The following is a 20254-nucleotide window of genomic DNA, read 5'->3' as shown; positions in this document are numbered from 1 at the left end:
CCTTCCGCCAACCAAACAGCGCTTCACTCCCTTGTGGGCAGAAAACAGCGGTTGAGTTGCCCAACCCACCCACCCACCAGCCCACACCCTCCAGCTGGGGTGGAAAATAATTCAGGAAAAACATAGTGAAAGAGAATTCCATAAAAGAGAGGAAGAGAGGAAGAGAGGAAGAGGGAGTAGTGAGGTGAGGTAAGGCGGGGAAGGATAAAGAAGAGAAAGGTAGGTTTCGCGCTGGTGTCGAGAACCACCAACCTCCATTCAGTATGCCACCCGCCGCCCCATCTGACCCCCCTCTCCCCTCTCGCCTCAGTGCAATGGTGGAAAAGTTAGGAAAACACAAGGCAACAGATGAAGACTTACGGAATAAGAGGACATGCGAGAGGGTGTACGCGGAGGTGCGAGGTAATTGTGGGAATGAGGTTGGGCAGAATGGTTGTGGCGGTGGCGGTGGCGGTGGGTGGATTACTTTCCTTCCCGCATTGCGCCGCTGCCTACCCGTTCCGAAGGTCCCTTTTATCCAATGGTTCTCAATTATCCAACCACCCACACCACACCCACAGCAGGCTGGTGCTGTCGCCAGACGGGGAGGGCGGAGGAAGAGAAGGGGAGGGGAAACACGGAAGCAAAGGTTCGTCGTGTTTGTTCCTGCGACCCGAGCGAAAGGTGATGGTTGGACAAACGTGATGGTTATTTGTAGGACGGAACCACCGACCCTCAAACGCTCACCAAACCAACCCCACCGCTACCTGCCCACCCGCACACCGTAGGCATGTCCTTGGGCGACAGAAATGCTGGTGCGTATCAACGGAAGCGGTAAAATAAAAGCTTGTAGCTAGAAGCGGGGTTGAGGGGGAAGGGTGAGGGCGAAAAAACCCGAGTGGGATCAGTAGATGAAAAGAGAGAGGGGGAGAGAAAATTGTGGTGGCTTGAGCCGGCATTTGAACGGGAGCGAGAGCGAGATACAGCAACGCAGAGGAGTGGAAAATAAAGGACAGCGCAACGTGAATACCATCACGTTAGCAATTGGATCAACCGGGCTGGACCTGGGGCGGGGATGGGTCGGTGGGTGGAACAGACACAGGAGGATAGAATTCATTACGAAAAGCCACCCTCTATCCCAATTCCCCTTTGCTTCTGCCCTGCCGCGCGCCCTTCATTCGTTTTCATTTTTTTCCGTTCCGGCCGACCGAAGCAGTCGTTACAGCAACCACACCCCTCCTCCTGTGTGGGCTCCAGCCGCTGGGGGGGGGGGGGACACAGAAGGAAGAAAATCAAATATGAGCGCACACAAAAAAAAGCAGGAAAAGAACGAACAAAAAAACAGCAACAAACACACGAACGAACGAGCCGTGGAAATCCGTGGAAAAGTCGAACGGTTTTTTGCGCCCACCGAAACGGCACTAGGGGAGAAGGGAGGAAAACGGGAGCAGAAATGAAAACAAGGTGGTTCGTTGAGTGAGTTTTCCCTCGATCGTTTTTGTTGTGTCTTTTTTCCTCCCCTTGTTCCCTTGTTTTGTTTGCTGTTGCTGCTGCTGCCGTTGGCTTACATTCTCGTTCTCGTTCTTGTCGCTTTCGCTGCCATCCCTGATAATGCTCCTCTTCCTGCACTCGCTCACTCATACATCACATGCTCATGCAAACGTGCGGCGGATAACGGGCGCGTTTTACCCGATGGTTTACCGCGGCACAAGGGGGGAGGAGAGGGAAAAGGGACACAAAATCCTGTACAAAAGCGCAGAAGGGCGCGAAGGGAAACCCAGCTCTCTCTCTCTCTCTACAGTAGCTCAGAACGATAAGCTGCCGCTGGTTACCCATCCGCGGACGCGAACATCATGAGCGCGATGAGGGCATTGTGTGTGTGTGTGTGTCCTTTCGCCACTTGCCGTGATGCGGCTTCGCACGGTTGTTTTTACAGCGATCTTCCTTTTTTTACAAGAGTGATCCAAACCACCATCAACACAGGAAAGGCGAACGGGAATGAACGATAGCGACCACAGTGATGGAGCGACCGAGCAAAAGTGTGCAGCATAAAAAAAAGAACATTCAACATTGGTCATAGAGCCGGTAAGAAGGCTCCAACTTCCACCCCCCCTAAACAGCAGGGTTCGTTTGTTTTCTTTTATTCATCTCGGGATTTATTATCTCACCTTTCGCGGAATAAAGCATCCGGAGGATTTGTGCGCAAAGTTGACGGATGGTCCTCCCAACGGTTTCCGACTGCTTTCTCGAAAATGTATTTACCTTTTTCGCTTTCCATTGACCCCTCCTCCCCTCCTCCCCCTGTCCTTCCAGTTCCATAACCATTTTGCCAATTTTACACCTAACCTCCCGGTGTCGTGTTTGTTTGCAAATATTACACAGAACATGGTAACGAACATTCTGTTTTGTTCTTATTTGCAGCTTTCCCTGCCGTTCGGTTATGCGGTTGAATAAAATCGGGCAGTAGAGGAGAGGAAGCACAAGGCTTGGGAGGGGAATGTACGTGCATTTTCCTCACCGTTTTTATGCTGCTAAGATGCCTTGTTTTGTACAGGTTTACAATGTTAAACAATGTGGAAGAAAAGCCACAGCAAGGGCAATAACTAATCCAGGGCGGCACTTTTTATCCAGCTCCATGAGAAGAATGGCGGCAATGGCTACGGCCAGGGGCGCGAGCGCTGGGATGCCGTAAAATGTGTCTTCCTAGCAAGCTCCGCACCAGGCGACGTTCCGCTTTCTTGATAATGAAATTTATTTAACAATTCGGTTCCTTCCTATCCTGTTGTTGGTAAAGTTGGCGGAAAACGGGGTTTTCATTGTTTCTTATTTTATCCCGAAAGAACAACAAACGAACTGTTCAGTACTGTTAAAGGAATATTAAAGTCACCGTAACGAAGTGCAATGGAGACAGAGCAAAAGTAATTGTGGGAAGCATGATAACACAGGTTGATTTCAGTTAATTTGAGATGGAGCCAAAATAGTAAGTCCCTAAGGATATAACCAGTTGGAGAGAATGTAATGCATTATTACAGGTACAGGTGATGTACAGGTACAATCTAAAATAGTAATGTGCTCTCTGGAACACACTCATTTCTTCGATCCGACTCCGATTAACACTCGTTGAAAACTGGAACCAATAGTTCTACCCCGAGTCGAAGTCTTCCGGAGTAGTCCAGAGTCGTCCGGAATCGGAGTCGACCGGAGTTAGCCGGTATCAGAATCAACATGGAGTCGGAGTCGGTTAGTGTTGGACCGGCATTTCATTTCGTTTAGTTTCTTTCTGTTTTTGCATTGCGCATATTGCATGGTAACGATAGTAATGCACTGCGACAGTATCTTTAACTCCGGATGACTCCGACTCGGAACGACTATGGACGGCTTTGGACAATGATGGAAGGACCTAATTCCGGAGATGGTTCCCAAATTTTCAAATTTCGAAACGGATTAGAGTCGACTCAGGATTTTTACCAACTTTACCCATCGCTAATCTAAAAACTGCTGGGCACTATGTAGCAGAAAACGATTGAGGAGTCATGCAAAGAAAATCTCCTATAGAGCTATCCTCGTTATACTATTTTTGTACACACACTATTTCACACTATTCAACTATAAAAGGTATGAGCAATAGCTAAAAAATATAATAATTCAATGTACAAGATGCCGAAACAGTAACCAACTAACATCGGCCAAACTATAAATAGCAAAACACAACTTTCGCTACTTATCTACTCAATTGCAAACACGCCATAATCCTGTCTGCCTTGTAGCCTTTAGCTACTTTCGGTAAGCCTGCATGACGCGTGTATGGTAGCTTAATCTAAGCATTGCAATTCACAGCACAAAAGAATAGAGCCGGGGAATAGAAAAATGAACGCTTTCGCTTTATCATCCCTTCCTCGGATGTGCTCGAGTGCGATTGCTGCTTTAGAATTCGGATCGAAGGGGGGAAGCAGCAAAAGCGGAAAATAAAAACATCAGATTCGACTTTCTTCTTCCGTGCTCTCGGGAGGCAGAGACACAGACAGAATGTTTGTGCGATTTTCCTACTCGGTGGTAAGCCTTATGGAAAAAGATCATCCATGCCCGAGCGTCTCTAAGCCCTCCAAATGCACGTACATCATGGTTTGTATGTGTGTGTATGTGCGATTTGGTGGTGTGTTGTAAGTGTGTTACTTTCTTATCCGAAGCATTGGTATACTTTTTCGTAAGCTTTTTGTGTATTTTCTCCCCTTTTGCTGACGATGTTATGTTGCTCGCTTACCATGGCACACACACGCACACACAAAACACGGGAGTGAGCGTTCGTTGCAATACATCTACCCCCTCTCCCCCTCTCCCCTCCTATATCTTCGTGTTTCTCTTCACTTCTGCTCGAACGGAACTGAGCATCGTTTCAAGAGTTTATTTTCCCGTTCCTTCCAGCACGGCGGCGCGGCACGAGAAAGCAAGCTGGGAAGCAAAAATCCGTAAAAGACACACCACGGTATGATGAATGCGACAGCGCCCGAAACCATTTGGATGGCCCGGTCGAAGGGCTGAAGAAGGGCGCCACGAACTGAGGGTAATTGGTGTAAGAAAGCTCCGGAAAACACTCTGACGCGGTGAAGGCAGACGCTGGCGAACGGCTCGGTAGATGATTCAAGCCATCCTTTCCGCTGGGGTGAAATGTTGGAGCGCCGGGAGGGCTGCAGAAAAGTGAAACATGGCAACCTTGCCGCCACTCGCTCCAGCCCGTCAACATTCTACTGTCTGCCGACAACCGGGGTCGAAGCGCACGGGAGGAGCAAAAAATCTTGGTTTATGAAAAAGGTCGAGCGTTGAGCGGGTTGGGGAGGGGGGGGGGGGGAGAGTAGCGCGTCAGAGTACGATGAAAAATTTTCCTTTTGTGATGGTTTTCCACAAACAACCGCCCACACTTGATTCATTCCCCCCCATCCACCCAAGACCAAGGCACGTTCATCGGGTTTCCCGTCGTTTGGGGTTGTCTTTTCAGCAATCTTCTTCACCCGGCAGCCAACAACAAGCAGAAGAAGCCACCAACCTATGAGCAGCCTTCTTGTGTCATTTATTCAACAATTTCGCAGCCTCGTGTTGCCACCACCACTGCCACACCATCACCAACCGCACTGAAAACGATTCACTCAAACCCTCTCTCTCTCTCTCTCTCTCTCTCTCTCTCTTCTCCCTTATTTCTTGGGAAGCAAATTCTTCATCCCTCGAGAGCACTTTCCACTTTTAAAACTGGTAAAGGATCGGATTGCTGCGAAGGATTGCACTCGGCGTGTGTGTGTGTGTGTGTGTGTGTGTGTGTGTGTGTGTGTGTGTGTGTGTGTGTGTGTGTGTGTGTGTGTGTGTGTGTGTGTGTGTGTGTGTGTGTGTGTGTGTGTGTGTGGGAGGGGAGGGGGATTGGGGGGAGGTATGAAGTGTGATGAAAGTCGGACGGGACACCTTCTCTTCCTTACTCTCTGTGAGGGCTTTCGCTTCACATCCTTGCTTGGTAGTGGAGGAAAACAACATCCTTCATCCCGGCACGCCCTCTCTCTCTCTCTCTCTTTCTCTGTGCAGCGTTGGGGTGTGGTGGGATGCAGTGGGGCAGTGCGACAGCGGTGGTATTCTATTATAATATTGTCATCCTCTCGTTTTTATATTCCTGCCAACTTTTACCTCTCCCAAGTCGCCTCACTCAAACACCTCCACCCTTGGGTCACCATCTGATGGGAGGGGAAGCGCGGAAAAGGTGCCCCAAGACCCATAACTTTTTCCACCGCTCGCTTTTATCATTTTCACGCGACTTGTGACTTCTTTCATCTGCGAAAATACCACCCATCCGGATGAAACGCAAGTGGGAGGGAGGGAGCGTGAGTGAGAGGGTGCATGGCGCGTAGAAAACTCGGCGCTGGAAAAATGACACCACTGGCAAATGAGAATGTGGAGTGGAACAGCAGCAGCAGCAGCAGCAGTTTCCTTACGGAGTTTTCTCGCTCTGTGTGTGTGTGCTCTTTTTTACTTTGTTCGTGAGCAAACAAGGGAAAATTGGAAGCCACCCCATTCCATGGTGGATGGAAAAGCTGGTAGCGGTGGCGGGACGGTGGTTTCCATCGAGCGGAAAAGTTTTCAACCATCGCGCGCGCACTCCCCCTCTCTCTCTCTTACACACACTCTCTCGTTCGCTCGCTCTCAACGTCCCCCGGGAGACGGAGGTTTTGGTAATCAGATTTATTTGAATAATTTCCTAGTGATTATACCTTTTAATTATACTGCCAGCTGCAGGATGCGACGGGCGAGCGAGCGGGTGTGGCACAAAACGAGCGCCTCAGAGAGGAGGCTCGCATTTACGTGCCGCGTTTCTTTTTGTTTTTGTGTCACTTAAAGACTTTGCTTGCTTGAAATGAATTCTCTTGGGTGGGATGATGGATAGAGGTGCGGCAAACGAAACGGGGAGCGATTTTCTTGTACATATTAAGCCTTTTTTGGGCTTTTTCACCCACCATCCATTTATTTAACCCCTGTTTCGGCTCGCTCTCCCCAACCATTAGCTGCTGCTTGAGGAAAAATGCTTTAGGTGAACATTTTTCACAGTTTCTTTGCGATGCTTCGTCTCGCATGAGGCTGCACACGTTGCTCCCAAAAACACGCTGCGAGGGACAAAACGATTCGTCATTGTTTTTAATTGATTCGTCGCGTTCTAATTGATTTGTTAAGAAAACTTTCCAATCTTGAAGCTCGTTCAATTTTTATTGGGTCTCATTAATCTTTTGCTTCATTAGATAATCAGCCTCTAGTTGAGGTGGTGGTATGTGTGTGGTTGCGTTTTGCAAGCTAACCGTATCGATCCATCATTTGAAACCATCAGCCCGTGTCAGATGAAAAGGAATGTGGCGCAGTTTCACCCGATTGCTAACCAAGCTAATTGGACGAACCAAATCTGTTTCGCTTTACACTGTCGCCATCCACCCAACGCACACACACCCATACAAACTGACCATACATTTTCCCGCCCTACGGCTGGCAATTGATTGCAAAACGCCGGAAACTACGCAGCTCGAAATCCCATCCGGCAGTAAACGACATTTGCAAACGGACGGCGCGCGTTTCGCTCGTGGCCATCGGGAAGGGGAGTCGGTTGACGACACAAACAGGGACGCTGGAGGCGCGGTTCCGGCGATGGAAACTGTTCCACCGCAACGAACACATTTGACACGGGCTAACTAGTAAATGAACAAACTAATCGAATTACCATTTAGTCTTGTTTCGGCAATGATTCCTTCCGTCCGCGTGTCGCATCCCGGAGCAGACCTTCCCCTTGTGCTCGTGGAGCGCACATCCCTTGATATACCACCATACTGGGCTGGCTGTGCTATACCTCCAACCACTGCCAGCCTCTGTTCCGCTCGTCGCCTAATCTGATTCCGTGTATAATATGATTATTATTGCTGTCTACAACAAACTGCCACCGCCACCGCCATTACCAACCAAACGCCACGCGGCTTTCATAACTTTGTGCGGTGGTCCTGGGGAATGGGGAGATGGGTGGCCCTGTAAATCTGCTCTCCCTTTCTGTCTCGTCTACAGGGAACCCCGCATATCGCTACGGGGAAAGAAAGGAAAAACGGTGTAGCAGCAAGGCAAAAGAAATTTGCAAGTGAAACACTCTTTCCACACACACACACACACACACACACACAAACACATTTTTGCGGCTCGTCGCCTGCGAAAGGCATAAAACTTTGTCCGAGAACTGGCGTCGGAATATTTGCCGTATAATGTACGCCCGGCCACACGCCTCCACCCCTCCAGCAGTGGTGAAACAGTGGATCCCTCTCCTTCGTCACACAATATTCATTCCATTTGCAACGTGCCGTGCACACCACACGGCCCATGGGACTCTATGGTCCCTCGCTTCTGCTTGCCTTTCCCTTTCGTGCCCTTCCCCTTGCGGCCTGAAATGTCTGAAGTTTGTCTGAACCGAATGAAAACTGCTCGACGGATGCCGGAACTCAACCGTAGGGAGGAGGGGACTCGAGCCGACCCACAAGAGACGAGAGAGGCAACGCTTCGTTGAGCGGTTGACGACTTCCTTGAGTTGATTATTATTCCAGTTTACAACTTCGCTCGAGCACGCTTCACACGCCACGACCGGGCCAGGATACGGCCCGGAGACTCAGGCGGGGGTTTTGGGGATGTTTTCTCGGTGTCTTCGCCACAGCCTTTCATCCATCTGCTCGCTCGCACTCTCTCTCTCTTTCTATTTAGTTGGGATCCCCCACCGTCCCTCTCTTCGGGAAACATTTTCTACTTTGTGCACTTCGATGCTCTCGATAAGAGTGGTAGGTAGGCTAGCGCAGGCGGACTGGCACGGGACACGGATGGCAATGTGTTGGCAGCAACAGCAGCAGGGCAACATAAACATCTTTCCCAACCGTAAACCGTGGCGCAGGCATCTTAAGCCCGAAGAAAGTAAGGCAATGAAATCAAGCACTTCCGCTTCCGTGCCAAATTGTTGGCAAAGGAATGAAGAACCCAGTGCGGCGGTCTACAGCAGAGCAGCGAGTTTTCCCTAGCGTTGTGGGGGGTTTGGAGGAAAATGCTACTTTCCTTCCGCCACCGGTCGTGCACCATGCGCTCGCAAGACAAAAGCGCCAACAGAGCGACCACGGACAATAAGGGTGCGTGTTTCGGTGCAAAACGAGAATGCTAAGAGAATTATAATCGAGTTTGGGTTGCAGGGTCCGTATCGCACGGGGGTTGCGGGGATTTATGTTTTTCCTTCGACAGCGCACACTGGCGCACAAGGAATGGCGGCGTTATGTCTTTTGCCACCCATGCGTCACCACACACTGCCACAACGAAATCAAGCATTGCCGGACAGAGGAGGAGCAGTTGGTGTTGGTGGTTGTATCGCGAGACCTCACGCTACGCCTAACGAGCACATCCTTTCCGGTGTGAGGTTGATTTGTCCCTTTGCCATGGGATGGTGGATAAGGTATTTTGGAAACATATATTTTAAATTCCATTAAACTGTTTTTGATAATTCATTTTTATCTGTTGAATAGAAATTTCAAAGAAAATTTGAGGAAAATTGATCTTCAATCAAGCACATGAATAATGGACTGTTAATTAACTGAAACCTCTTGCTCCACACTTATGTAGCACTAACGAAGCATGCATGTAAACCGCACAGGTCTCTCCCACATTTGGTGAACGTTACGCGCGCGGAGCAAGGAAAAACACTCATAATTAAGTAAACTCGATGGCTTATTCCCATCGCTTCCCTCGCTGCCGGTGTAAAGCTTCATCCAAAGTTATGATGTAGAAGGGAACGGGATCTTAAATGGAAAAGAACTTTTCCATCCTACCCCATTCCTGTCTCTTTCGCCTGCTTCGTCCTTTGTACACTCACGAGAGATCATAAATGTCATCAGCGATTGCTCTCTCTCTCTCTCTTGGTGTGATAATTTCGTGGCTTCGCTGTTCATGAACAGCGTCGGTTTCTACCAATCCCACATCCGCACCCACCCTTACACCCCTTTCAATTATACACACATATAGACACGCACGCAACGTGTAGGCGTCAACCGTAGCGGAGAAAGCCACTCGCTGCCATACTGTGTGTGTGTGTGTGTGTGTGTGTGTGTGTGTGTGTGTGTGTGTGTGTGTGGTGTGTGTGTGTGTGTGTGTGTGTGTGTGTGTGTGTGTGTGTGTGTGTGTGTGTGTGTGTGTGTGTGTGTGTGTGTGTGTGTGTGTGTGTGTGTGTGTGTGTGTGTGTGTGTGTGTGTGTGTGTGTGTGTGTGTGTGTGTGTGTGTGTGTGTGTGTGTGTGTGTGTGTGTGTGTGTGTGTGTGTGTGTGTTGTGTGTGTGTGTGTGTGTGTGTGTGTGTGTGTGTGTGTGTGTGTGTGTGTGTGTGTGTGTGTGTGCGCTTCATATACATCCTGCTGGGTGTAAAAAATAAAATAAAAAAGGACCCGAACATAGACAGCGAGGACGAAAGTCACTTTGCGTAGTTGCAGGGTTCTTGTGCCACGGTTTTATGAGGCTCCCCAGACGACCCCTAAGCTGACGCCTCCCAACCCGCTGTGCTGTGCTCGTGGAAGCTGTTATTACTGTTATTTTAATTTAATAACTTTCAACTCAAGCTCAGCTCATCGTCTATTCATCACCGTGCTCGTGGATGATTTCTTTCGCTTCGTTTGACTGCTCACAATAAGGGCTTTCTGGACAGAGGGTTAACGTATTGCGCGTGGCACCGCATCCGCGGATCAGAAACCGTTCCATTTCAGGCACGGAACGTTACACTAAGTGCAATCTTGTGAGTGTTACTCTTCTACGCTTCTGTAACAACTCGTGCTAGCGTAAAGTGTGCATGCGTCACTTACCTGTTTGTGCATTTCTACGTTCAATCCATAGGACATCTCGTAGTACTGAAAAGAGAAGAAAAAATGATGAATGATTATTATGTAAAAAAATTCAAGACATAAAAAAGTAAGGGAATTTCTTCCATCAATGATACATCAACTTATCAAATAATTAAGCAAATTCTGTATTCCCTTGTTCAACTATTCTAACCATGTGCAATGGTTCGCGAAGAACTCAATACTTGACATCAACGCTCCACGTATGGCACACGATGCATAATACACAACGACGATCATTTGTGGTCGTCGCCTCGACGTGTGTTGGGGAGGGGGGGGGGGGGGGAGGGTGCAATTAAATACCTTCACGATTTGCCACATCGCCACATAGGCGCGCAAACATCCACACACCGGACGAAGCACAGCTTTCATATAAAAGCTGATAATGACTGTTATTTTTATCCGACGTACATGAGTGCGCGACTGACCACTCGAACGGACCGGATCGGATGCCAGGATGCAGGAGGCAGGTGGTAGAAAACCGGGTGTCTAATTGCACCTTTTGCTGAAGTCCCGGCACGACCGTACGATCTCCTCCTCTCGCCTGCTGCCGTGCCCGAGGACAGAAAGTCAGCAAACTAACAGCAGTCTGGCATGCTCATTCCGTAACATCAACCACACTAGTTGTGTGGTGAGAAAGAGAGGGGTCAGAGAGAGAGATGGAAAGAGAGGACGACGATCGGTTCGCTATATGCTTGCCCTGGCCCATCTGCATCGTGAAGGTGGAAGAGTTTGCTCGAGTCAGGTACCTGGTCGGGCACCAAAAGGACGATAGATGGATTGGTATCCAGCTACTACCTACTACTACTACTACGCTGCCCGATTGTCCCACCAGTACACACAGTCCCACTCCTTTTCCTCATGCAGCGAGAGGGAGGGTGGAGAAAATTGCATTTAATTTTCCAAATATTTTATTTATAACCAGCTTCATTGCGCTCGTACCTTCGACAACCCCGTTGCTGCACCGCAGCAGCGACTTCCGGTGGTAACAGCAACAGCACACACACACACATCTAACATGAAGAAGCGGGAATGCGACGGTCAACCAAATGGGAATGCAAATGGAGGATAAACACCGGAGCAAATCGAAGTGGAATTGAAAGCTGATAGGCGTCCCTGATGCCGGCAAATGTATGTGCCGGTGTATTTGTGTGTATGAGAGTGTATGAGACTGTGTACAACAGTTCATATTGCGATCCGAGCACCTTATAGAGCAGAAGAGAGTGCGATTTGTGCGAATGATGATAATAATTTCACAATCATTTCGCTTCGATTTCCACTTCCGATTGGCACATACAGGCGCGGGTGGCCGCAAAATCCTTTCCTCTTCCCCCCATCACACTCAGGCTCACACACGATGCATACGTGAATACATGTTTGAATATTTGCTAGAACTGCATTTATGCAGCTTGCATCAGAACGACAGTAGTGGGGTTGAGCAGGAACGCACAGATCGAAACATGAAAGATGAATGTACCAATTCTGCACCGTTGCCCCAAAACTGTGTGCATCCGAGTTGCCCGCACCGTTCGAGAGGATTTTTGAGGTTCCGTCGGACGAAAGTGATCCCGAGCGACTGCCCCTTCCACACATCATAACCACCTTACCTTTTCCTCCCGCAAAACGAATCACATCATCCGGATCGGAAAAGATGTCGATAAATTCGACAAGTGAGGTCTCGCACACAGCGCACAAGCGCGAGTGTCGATCCAATCAAATAGGGCTGAATTTTATGCACGAACCTCTCTGCCCGAACCGTGTTGCGGTGGAAACGGGCAACACACAGACCGGGCGCGAGCCCGTGACGGATAGGCACGGACCAATATTTGAGTACATTTCGAGCAAACTTTGCCGACACACAAACACACGCTGACGGGTGAAATTTACAATTTCCCAGAATATATCCATCCCGTTACTTGGCGCTGCGTCATGCGCTTGCACCGCGTTTCCTGCTCTATTGGGGCAACACCACCACCGCCAGCCACGCATCGGGCACATCATCATCGATCAGCGAGATTCCCGCATGCCCCCCCCCCCCTCCCGCGGCTGGCCACCCAGAGGAGCACAGCAGATCGACATCCAGGCGCAAACACACAGACGACCATGATGTACACCGTGAGGAACACGCGGGTGGCGGGTGCCGCATCGAATAAATAATATTCAAAATTATTCCTATCGCTCTGAATGCGAATTTGATTGGATTTGATTGCGCAGCGCCTTGTCATACGGCAATTCCCCGTGACGCCTTCCCTTTCCTTGCTGCTTCATTTTGGGATGATTTCGTTTGTATTACGTTTGCTGTTCCGCACCATCCCTCGCTGCTCGAGTGACAATTGTGTATGCAGAGATTTTATCGTTAAGATGTCTTTCACTCATTGAGAGGTAACCACAAAAAGCTTCTTTTGCTTTACTTAGCTTGAAGAAAATGAAGAAGACGCAAGTATTTACGCATCTGGATTACCAGCATTATCTACGCCATCTTTCGTTAATAATCCATGGATGCGTCTTGCAGGATCAAATATCCGGCAAGCACATAGACACGCAGTGCCTAATCAAACACGTGTTTAAAATTCGTATAGATTCGTTTGGTCTTTAATTCGATAATTTAACAAGCAAAAGCAAGCTCCAATGTTATTGCAGTATTCGCGAAACTTAGGAGTAGTTACAAATATATAGTAAGTACTTGACACTTTCATACGATAAACAACAACTTTACGCAGGAGCGAATGCAAAAATGATCAAACAAAAGTCTCCAATGATCGAAATACAAACTCAAGACATGAAAAACAAACTCACCTTTCATTTCGATCGATTTTTAGTTATTAGTTATATTAGTTTTAGTTATATAGTTATTTTAAATGTTCTGGATATTGCTTTTACTAAACAGAGTAAGGATATGATTATAGGACATGCAGTATAATTCTTGTTCCTATTTGTAATGAGTAATATTTAATAATTTAATTTAATAATGCAAATGATAGTACATGTATTTCCCGATATACGCTATTAATGCGGACCGCAGGCAATAGCGTATCTCGAGTATTAGCGTAAGTCGAATTTCGAGATTTTCAGTCAAATTATAGCTAATTTTCGCATAATTTTGCTTTAAGTGGTAGGTTTTAGCCACTGTGTTAGTTATTTGATCTGATTATAACTAAAGATTATATTACCTTTTAAGTTGGTTTTTAAAATTCCACCAAAAGGGAAATTATTTTATATTTGACATTTTTTGTGTCAAATCAGTACAATTTGCTCAAAGAACTGTCCAATAAAGAAAATTGCGTACATCGAATACCGCGTATATCGGGGAATTCCTGTACAGCCCTGTTTTCATTTAATACACAACAAAATTAATCTAATGCATTAAAATCTAATACAAGGAACAGCACAGACATTCTCTGAACACAGAGCACGATACTAAAGGTGCGCCTTGCAATCACCATCTTTCCTTTCTACGGTGGTACCTTTCCGCAGCGTCGACTTTATTTGGCAAATGCAAAGAGGGTCGCCCAAGAGAGATCGGATTGCAGCGATAAATTTATAATTAATACTGTATAAATACGCAACACTGAGCATACCACTCCCATGCGAGAATCCTGTTCATCTATACACACCCACACAAACCCTTTTCCCACATGTATACTATAGGGAAAGGGAAACAAAAGGAAAACCGCACGGCGACGAACGACGAACCACACCGTCAGGGTTTTCACGCAAAACAAAAATCTCCCTCTGCAGAAACAAACGTATCCTCCCCCTCCCCTACCACAGCTAACCCGCAGCATCCGCAGACTAACGCCCGATCCTTCCGTGTGCAGTTGTGCTCTCCCTTCCCTTTGCCAGCCAGCTCCACAACTGCAATTCAAACGTGTTGTTGTTACGCCAACGAACCCGGGGTCCGGTGGTTCTCGTTGTGCACATGGTTTGCGTTGTGGCCATTGAGCCCCCTCCCCACCCCCTACACGGTGGAAGATCGTCCCGCTTCCAAACTCTCCTCCTCCCCCGGACGTAAACGAATCCTTTGGCCAACGTTATGGAATTTGTTCAATCCGTAATCTGGCGACCCGACCTTTTGCTCCTATCACTTAGCGTCAGGGCACACCAAGCGGGGGAAAAGTGCGTACGACACACACACACTAACTGGTGCTCCGATGCGCTATCTTTGTACATGTACAGAAAAAAAGAGAGAAACCAACCCCGTTGGTGATATTGCGGGAAATGTTTTCCCAGGGTTTCCAAGCCTTCACCGAACGACGAGAAACGGTTTCGCTCTAACGAACCCGCGCTCCCTCCCCGTGATGCGCACTGGCGCACAGAAGATACGCGAGAGGAAGGTCTGTGTGTGTGTGTTAGTGCGTGCTATGTGAAACTCACATACACACAAAAGTGCCTTTCCTTCACTCTTTCCCCCACATGTCCCTCACGGGTTCGCAATCGATTCTCGCGCGCCCAACGAAAACGTATTCCACGACTTCATGAACAGGAAGAGCCACGAACACACCCACCACGTCCAACCCCAGAACCTACACAGATCCTGTGGATACGCAGATAGAGTGGAGAAAATTCCGATGAATCGGTGGCATATCGTTTCACAGCCCACAGTGCTCTCTCACCTCGGTCTGCGTTTTGAACGATGGACCAGGACAAAAAACCAAATGACAGTACGGTTCTCCACCCTCCACACCACCACCCAAGCACACATCAGACGAACAGCAACATCAACAAACAGACAATCCTTCCGGTTTTCCGTGACATGGTACAAAAAAGCGGAAGGGCTGGCGAGCGGTCGGTGTAGCGCTTTCTAGAAAACTCATATTTTCACAAACGACTGCAGCGCGGGACGGCATAGGATAGTTGGGAAAAAAGCTTTTCTCCCATTCCATCACACCCGAGCCCCGGTCCCAGAGAACCAAGTACCAAATTTTCATTTCATTTACCATTTCAATCTCCACGCAAGCCTGCCATTTCGCATTCGCAATGCGAGATGGAAAGAGACACGATGCTTTACGTTCTTCCATAGGCTTCAAGTCCTTTCCTGTTTTTGTTGCGTACCCCCGCTTAACATGAGGCCCGGTCCTGGTTCCCTAATCCAGGGTGTTTTTTTGCCTGTTGTTGATGGTACTCCCACACTCCCTCGTGTACAATGGGCAATGGGCTACACCAATGGCGAGATCACGGACACGCACAGAGAAAGAGATTCTGTGAGGCTCGCACAGATGTGCGGCTAGATGCGTTTCGAGCCCATCGTCCTCGTGCTATCGTCAGCAGCATAAAGGCTGAAGATTCAAACGGATGGATACCGACGCACGAGGGGAAGGATAGATTCGCCATCTATTGCCCTGCCCGCTTCGTTCGCCCGATGATAGAGTTCGTATTTTATGCTGCTCTAACCTCTAACCTCCATCCACCGTGTACACACGACGCATGTGATCCCGTTGCCGTTGTAGCACACTCTCTTCTCTCGTTGTCTGCCTGCCGCGCTTCATCCACCAGCCGCTTTGAAGCGATGGAGGACGGCACACAGCGAGCCGTGGTTTAGAGGCGGTTGTGGCAGTGTCCTTTGCCTCGTTTGAGCGCTGGGCCAGGGCTGGGTTGTGCTCGAGAAACATTTCGCCCACAGTGTGCCGTCGCACAGGCAGGCCGATGAAATTGCACCAATAAGAGCGCGGATCGAACAACGCGGGCCGTACACACCGTACCACCGTCGATGCTTATATCATGTGGCAGCAGGAAGTGCACTCTGTTCGAACGCATCATCCAACGCGCGCGCGTGTGGGCTGGCTGTAGAGCAAGCGAATGGCAGCCCGGTGGCACCACAACCAAGATGCATATCATGGAACATTGGAACCGTGAAGCCGTGGTCGGTATATTACGCACTACGGAATGCGCGAATGCGATTTCCTCCGATGGGGGAGGGGTGAAAAATGCTCGGCACATGTGAAAGGGCAGGCAAGGGGGAGCACCGATCCCCGCCCTTCCAGCGCACGCATCGCTTCACCATGCGTTGTGCTAGTTTATGTATCAGCCGGGACCGAGCTCTGGGCGTACATGCTAGCGCATACCATCATCATGTCTCGGTTTGGGCTGGTATGGTCGCAGTGAAATGCAATCGAATCTGAGAGTTTGTGTGTGGTTCACGCAAAATCAGAAAGAAAACAACACTAACAAAAAAAATGCCATCAAATGAAGGATTTAACAGCCAGATGCTAAGGGGGAACACCCAGAACCAGCACGAGCAGCAGGATCAACATTCCAATCAGCTCGAAATGGGCGAGAAGTTTGTTTTTTCTCCATTTTTTGCACATTGAATTGATAACACCCAAAACAATCTATGCGAAGTACAACGAAGGAACGGGACCGTGGAACTACAGAGCTGTCGCATAACTTGCACATCAAACTGATTTCGGTGACTTGTATAGAGGGAAGTTTACGCATCAACAGTTCTGTACACTACGGTGTTGCTTTATTATTGGCAAAAATCTCGTGCTACTAGTGAAACTACGGCATCTTGTCCGACTGTCCTACATGTTTTGCAGCATCATAAAGAATGAGTAAATCTTTTTGTGAATCTGAAACGAAATCGTACAGCGTCTTGCATTAATTTCATTCATCTGCTGCCGTCTGCTATTCCTACACAACGCATACAAACCGCCAGAAACAGGTTCATATTGATAACGGCGAACCGACCACACGTCAGTTGTGTAGGTTGCTGCGCACTTTTCAGCACGTACTTGAACATACCCTGTTCCGGTAGGTCCATCTCGGGCCAGGCTATATCGTACAGCTGATCCTTGAACTGATCGCTTTTCAGCTCAATCAGCGTCCCCAAGGAGCATAGGATAAGCATCTGCATCACTGCAATCGGTAGTATGAGCAATCCTGGCAACCAAAAGTTCTGAAATACAAACGCCAGTAAGGATATGATTGACCACACAAAGGGGATGGAGTGTCTCGAGACCAACATACACGATGTAATTCGTTCAACGTCAGCGCAACCTGCAGCGAATTACACAGAAACTCCACGAACGATTGCAGCTGATAAAAGCGCTCAATGTGCGTAATGTAGCTGTAAAATAGGATGCATTAATATTTTGCCAGCCTTAATATTTTGCTTTTCTTCGAAACCCTCGATCCGGTTGCATACTTTGTGGACTCTTGCTGAAGCTGAATGATCTTCACCAACTGATCGCGCACGGTCAGCTTTAGGTTGTTGGAGCTTCGAATCATTTCATCCAACTGCTTCAACCGCTCAATCAGCAGCTCGTACTGCAGGCAAATGTTAAACACAAACGCAAAGTATATGTTCTGTGACGGAATCAGCGCAAAAGGACCAGTGTACATGTACGCTAGCTGCACGGCGAGTGTGCACCAAAACCCGAAAGCATCCGTTTCAGCAGTAAAGGGTAGCACGATCCCCAACGGCAAGTAACGCTCGCCACGCAGTAGATATAACGCAAAGGGCATCAGCGTAAGCACTACCACGCTCAGCACAAAGCAAACGGTGTACAGTTGCACACTTTTACAGAACAGGTCGGTGTACTTCGCAAGAACTTTGCATTCCGCCGGATTCGATCCGTTGGCACGTTGGTACATCTCCTCGGCGATCTGAATCGAGCGGTAGCAACCGGCCGGATTGCTGATCGCTACCGCCAACCGTGTCACACCGACGATGCCATAGAAGAGGACCACAATGCTCAGCACAGCCTGACCCATATTGCCCCAGGCTTGGACCGCACTGTACAGCGACAGCAAGACGAAGGAGCTGGCCATAAAGCAGATCGGCACGATGCGGTAAGACACTCGCTCTTTGCTGAGATATATGTAGCACCCGAACACGGCCAGTACACGGTTCTGCCAAGCTACCATCGCTTGAAAGCGTTCCAGCGAATGTTGCTTTCCGATATGGGTTTCCATTTTTCGAGCACTTGAGATGCTTCTCGCTGCAACGGTGATCGAACACTGGCTTGCGCCGAGGGAAAGCCAAAGAATTTTAAACCGACTCGTTCCAATTACTACCAACACGGAAAGTCAAACGGAATTGCTTATTGCATAAATATAATTGCTTGGTTCAATTAAGGAAGTTCGTTTCGAATTCTAGAAATGCAAAATTGGTACATCGTACTAGTTAAGGCTAGTACTATCATAAAACATGCATTCATTTTTATTGCTTTTGAGTTTTAATTGGCATTATTATACAGGTGTGTGCAGTATTACACAATAAAGGATGCTTTACTTTTACTTTCGCTACCTTGCAACCTATTTAAATGAAATATGTATTAAAACCATGCTAAACATGGGGCATTTGAGATTTGGAAATGTTTAAACAATTGATAACACATTAGGTTAAATAAATGTGTCTTAATATGACATAGTACATTTACGCACCGCCAGATGGGGTTATTTGAACTGGTCGTTATTTAGGATCGCCCCTTTCTGAATACACAAACAAATCCTCGGGAAGAAAACCATCAGGCAATAATATTAATATCTTTATGAGATCTGTTTATTTTTCTCAAAACACGCACCAAAAGAAATAGGTATTTTCTGTACAAAGTGTTTATACCATTATTCGCACTGTATCTAATCACACTGGGAAAGAATCAAGCTTGTAGTTGCTCCAACAACCCCATATCCGTTGTTATCAACCAAATCCTACCTGTTTTATATTGTGTGCCTCTCTTTCTATGCATCGCATTCCATCTGTCTGACACTTTCACCTCGCACATATAGTAGCGTGAAAAATGCCACATATAGTTGTTACCACCGCATGTTTATGCAGCAACCAACCACAAAAGAAAGGTGAACTCATACTATAAACCCTCCGTCGTTGTACGACAGTAAAAAGGCTATATTACGAGTAGCAGACTCACAACGAACGCTACACTCTGCGAAGATACTATCTGCAATAGATGAGAGGCTGGGCGCTTCCATCGTCTGCTGATATGTACGCATTATTTTATGGTCTGTACCGAGACGCTGCAGTAAAGAATACTAAAACCAGCAAATACAGCCTACGGAACAATGAATATGCAGGGTAAAATAATTAAGACCAGACACCTTCATTCCACTCCTTGTAGGCTTTTTGCAACTCGGATGGATGGGAGGGTTTTATTAGTTATACGAATACAACATAACTATGTGTACGTCAGAAGGAGGTTAACCTTGATGTAATTGTTTACCTTTCACCATTCATTTCCTGTATATTATTTAAATTTGATTTGCTTTGCTTATTCCCACAGCTATATTGACACGCTGTGCTGTCTGAAAGAATACAATAATGAAACGATTCATTTCCCTTCGCCAACGACACTCTCCGCCCGGGTGTACAGTATAGGCGGTGTGAAAATCTCGTAAAATAATAATAGCCGTACCAGTTCCACTTTTCTTGCTACCGCCAAACTAACCAACTCATCGCAGAAGGTCGCAGAAGGTTTTGGCTCGCGTTGAGAAAACGTTTCTATTCGTTCGCCAGCTTTCACGTCAGTGGAGCGCCGTCGGATGAACGCGAGGAGGTCAAAATGTTCACTGTCATTTTCATCACTTACAACCACTTCCGGAACGGGACCGGGAGGACGACCGGGACTTGATGGTCTACTATGGTGGAGATTTTCCCCGTAGAGTAGAATATTAAAGAGGCGTCATCGAAAGTCGACGTGCCCTTCTCATCTAGAGTACCTTTTTTGGACCGACGCTCGAGTTGCAGCGAGGGCATAGGCCATGACTACCCCACCCTGTACGCCACCCCAGCTGAGACTTGAAGATGACGGCGCTGGGAACGATCCATAACGGGTGGGTGTTATGCTTAAATTTGCATAAAGAATAAAATTATTGCTACTACCCCCCATCGAACGGTACACACACGAACC

General features: G+C 47.9%; 1 protein-coding gene across 20 annotated transcripts in view; it reads right to left on the bottom strand.

Moving 5' to 3' along the window:
• Window positions 1-20254, bottom strand: part of LOC121589001 (protein groucho-like) — a 193981-nt gene that overhangs the window by 43760 nt on the left and 129967 nt on the right. For all 20 annotated transcript variants that reach the window (XM_041907508.1, XM_041907517.1, XM_041907526.1 and 17 more), the window contains one exon: window positions 10353-10397. In XM_041907508.1, the coding sequence (XP_041763442.1) occupies window positions 10353-10397 (45 nt within the window). The remainder of the gene's footprint in view (window positions 1-10352; window positions 10398-20254) is intronic.

Source organism: Anopheles merus, chromosome 2R (genome assembly GCF_017562075.2).
Source record: "Anopheles merus strain MAF chromosome 2R, AmerM5.1, whole genome shotgun sequence".
Classification (NCBI taxonomy): Eukaryota; Metazoa; Arthropoda; class Insecta; order Diptera; family Culicidae; genus Anopheles; species Anopheles merus.
The sequence above is the reverse complement of the archived record's forward strand: the minus strand, read 5'-3'. Positions and strand labels throughout refer to the sequence as shown.